The sequence below is a fragment of the Sinocyclocheilus grahami genome, unplaced genomic scaffold (assembly GCF_001515645.1).
Source record: "Sinocyclocheilus grahami isolate Dianchi unplaced genomic scaffold, SAMN03320097.WGS_v1.1 scaffold146.1, whole genome shotgun sequence".
In the NCBI taxonomy this organism is placed as follows: domain Eukaryota; kingdom Metazoa; phylum Chordata; class Actinopteri; order Cypriniformes; family Cyprinidae; genus Sinocyclocheilus; species Sinocyclocheilus grahami.
The window spans coordinates 1,693,515-1,697,487 of NW_015505325.1; the positions used below are offsets into that span (position 1 = coordinate 1,693,515).

Below are 3,973 nucleotides of genomic sequence, written 5' to 3' on the forward strand. Positions count from 1 at the left end.
GGAGTTCAGCCCGGGGTCGTCACATGTGGTTGCCGCTCATTCGTCGGATCTGCCGGCTGCGCCGTTCTCGACCCCGCTGCCTCAGCTCACTCTATCCCGGCCTCAGCGCACGCTAAGCCGGGGCTTCCCCTCACGCTAGGCCGCTGTGTTGTTCGTTGTGAAAGCGAAACTACTTTGTTTGGTCTTCCAAAAGAGGACACGACTACAAATCAGTGGTTAAGTTGTATTTACAACACTGTTCCAGAACAGTTTAACCCAAATATCCAGATGTGTGCAGCACATTTTATGGAGGACTGTTTACTGATCCTGGGAGAGTAACGTTAGACTAAAATGCCGGCAATTCTGACTCACAGTCTGTAAGTACGTTTTCATTTAAAGGATTTGCCACTGATGATTCAAAACGCGAGTTTTGGGCAGTGTAGAGTAGCACTTGTTGTTTGTCATTTCTCAGATCACAAATGCAGACAGAGTTTTATGTTTATGCGGCGCGATGCAATGCAACGCAACCCGTAAAAAGACAGTATAAGTCATTATAATCAGTAATTATGTCCCCACTGGATGCAACAAATGCCTCGTTTGCAATGAGTTTTAATGTTTTTGAATCATCGCTCCGGCCGGGACACGGCATCAACAATATGTGAGGGGCGTAACATTTCCGTCTCACGCTTGAGGTATTCGGCCAATCACAACACACTGGAAAGCTGTGGCCAGTCACAGCACACCTCGCTTTTTCAGACCGATGAGCTTTGTAAAAATCGACGATTTTAGATGCAACTCAACTTAATTGCATCTAATAGGTTTCCATTAGCAGCATGGGCAGACCCCACAGCTTCCCCAGTCTCTGGGTTCACTGGAGGGCCTCTGAATGCCAGAAGTCTTCTTGTTTTAATAGGCAGGAATCTTTCTCTATAGACAGTAATACATAAATCTGCAGTGCTATTGTCTAAGGTTTTGCTTGATTGAGTGATCCAAATCCCACTAATGTACATGTCATTGTAACGTGTCAGGCTCAGAGATTAACTTTATTGAGAGGATATTTTTCCTCTGCTATTGATTTTTTTGGTGCATTTTTGTTTCCATCTATTAATTCAAATAAATTATTAAATTAAATTAATTAAGCAATTATGGCTGTTCAAATAATATAATACAATACCATTTTGTGTATCAACTTGTCTTTAAATTTCACAGTTTAAAAGTTTTTTTAATAAAATCTTAAAATTCTCAGATACAATTAAACAGTTTTAGGTAACCCAAGTTTTCTTGTGTCTTCCGGTAAAAATGTCTAAATATTCTTACAATGAGGTAAGCAAAATTACATAAAAAGTAGACTTATTTAGAATAATTTAAACTCAGTATTCAGTGTTTTGTTACAAAATCAGTCTTAAATGTATTTAAAGTCTTTAAGAGCATTTTCTTCCATTAATTTACTAATGCTCTTCAGTTTACTTTTTGTTTGGTTGTTTGGCACTTTACTTAAGTTTGGTTCAACTTCTTTTCTCTCTCTGGGTCTTTGTTTCAGAGAGCTGTAAAGATGTGCTCACATCCCCAGCAAACTACACTCAAGTAGAAGTTACTACCCTGACCTGAGGGGGGTTTGTCCTGATGAGACGAGTGGGTCACTCGTCTGGGATTCTTACCAGTCTTTCATCTTCTCATCAATCATGCATCGTCTTTCTCAGTCAAGAATATGGAATGTTTCTAGTCAAATCATCATGTACATCTGTTCATTTTCAAGCTGCCAGGCATGTATTTGCATGATAGAGCATAAGTACTTTTGGTCAAAATGTAACATTAATGTACTTTTATATTTAGGACATAAAATCTTGAAGTAATGACGTCACTGAAGTCTTCATTAAATCAAAATGACAAAAATCAACATTTTGAAGCCATTTAAAGGCTAGTTTAATCCTTAAAAGTTAAATTACTTAAAGGGGTTTTATCCTTAAAAGTTAAGTTTAATCCTTAAAAGTTAAATCCTTAAAGTTAAATTACTTAAAGGGGTCATATAATGCTACATGCACTTTTACAAGTTGTTTGAACTGAAATGTGTGTTGGCGGTGTGTGTACACAATCACCCTAAAATGATAAAAATTCCACCCAGTGGTTTTTTGTTACTCTTCTAAAATCTTTACCCCTTTCTCAAATCGAGCCGATCTCAGATGCCTGTCTGTGTGACGTCACACAGACAGGCCCCTCCCACGATAGTTTGATTGACAGTAGCGTTTCAGCACAGACTGGACTGGCGGCTTACCTTAGACCCGCCCTGAGTGAGTCATCATCAGTCCGCCATTGTTTCACCGCTGGAGCAGTTGTAGACAAGAATGACTCCTAAGCGATTGAGGTGTTCTGTTGTTGGATGTAATAATGAACATAGCAGTCGTCGTTTACTCCCGACATCTGAGCCGCTGAAGACGCAGTGGATTATGGGTTTTTTTTTTAAGGGAATGCCCTCCCGATCTACATAAATGCGTTTATGTTCGCGCAAATCATTCGTGATCCAGCTTCACTTACAGAAGAAGTGAGTGTTAGGTTTTTTTAATGAATCTTTGCAAATTGCCTTTCCTAATAATGTGCTAATTAGCAGTTTCACGATGAATCCAGCTAAAGTAAACAGTCTATCTGAGAGCAGCTCGGAAGAGAGAGGCAGGGTCAGCAGAGCTCATTAACATTTAAAGGAAAATGCTACAAATCTTCATGCTCTGAAAAGAGCTGTTTTTGACAGGGTAAAAAAGGTGTTTTTTGCACTACCATTGAGAAATTTTAACCAAACTATGTTACAGACTTTTCATTAAGACCCTAAAGAATCATATCAACTTGTGGGAAATGGGCATCCTATGACCCCTTTAATATTATTTTTAGAGACTTCTTCGATATGTCCTTCTTCAACTTCCTATATCATTAAGGAAATGTGTTTAAAGTCTTGTTTCCTCATCAAATCTGCCTGTGAAATATTACAATTTAAAAAACTTTTCTATTTTAAGTTACGTTACCTTATCTCATATATCTAACATTATACAGTAATTGTCTTTACTGTCACTTTTGATCAATTAAATGTGCCCTTGAAGAATAAAAGTATTAATTTCTTTAAAAAAAAAAAATGGACCCCAAACTTTTGAACAGCAGTGCACATTAAGATCTATAAAGCATTTCTCTCCCTAGGATTCTCAGCTTGTCTTTATTTGGACAAAAGCAGAAACCGGTCTGTGTCTGTACAGTATCATTTCAGAGATCACAGGCCAACTAACACGACTCTGAGAATGTCCCATTTATCACTGTACAAACTGCTGAAAAAGGATCTTCAAGAACAGTTTTACAAAAGTATTATCATTCAAAATATAAAACGGAAATACATACAATACAAAGTTTCCGTTTGTCTTATAAAAAATAAATTTTCCACAAAGCAGCTTTATTAAAGAGCACAGTGGCAGCTGCATCCTTTCCCAACCATCGTTTTCTGTAACCAAACTACATGAAGTCCTGCATTTAAAATCATCAGCCATTAATAATCATAACATCGCTGGTTGAGATGGGACCAAACTCAGAAAACTTTGTTTTGCAATGTTAGTTCACTGTAATCTAACCTTCTTTTGCAAGTACATGCTGTCTTACCTGTCCAAGTTGTGCCTACTGTCTTGTAATACTACTAATAATACTAATTATTATAATACAAAAAAAAACAACAACAGTGAAATATTTTGTTGTTAAGAGAGGCTCATATTATTGAGATGTCAATCATGTTTGCACACACAAACACAAAATTTATGTGAGACTTTTTTCCAGTTTGTTGTCTGCCATAGTTGCCTTATGTTTCATAACAACAGAGTTCAAGTGCAACACCATGCTATTTAGATCAGAAAATGTAAATATCAGTACTACTGTATGTAGCAGAGTATCACTCACTAGCAAGAAGATGCATTCACTGTCTATACAGATTCCCGATCTACATAAATGCGTTTATGTTCGCGCAAATCAT

General features: G+C 37.4%; 1 protein-coding gene across 1 annotated transcript in view; it reads left to right on the forward strand.

Moving 5' to 3' along the window:
• LOC107591816 (potassium voltage-gated channel subfamily C member 4-like) overlaps positions 1-1,806 on the forward strand; it is a 28,543-nt gene extending 26,737 nt beyond the window's left edge. The window contains exon 4 of the mRNA XM_016281077.1: positions 1,520-1,806. Coding sequence (XP_016136563.1) covers positions 1,520-1,587 — 68 coding nt within the window. The 3' untranslated portion in view covers positions 1,588-1,806. The remainder of the gene's footprint in view (positions 1-1,519) is intronic.
• Positions 1,807-3,973: the final 2,167 nt, after the last annotated feature.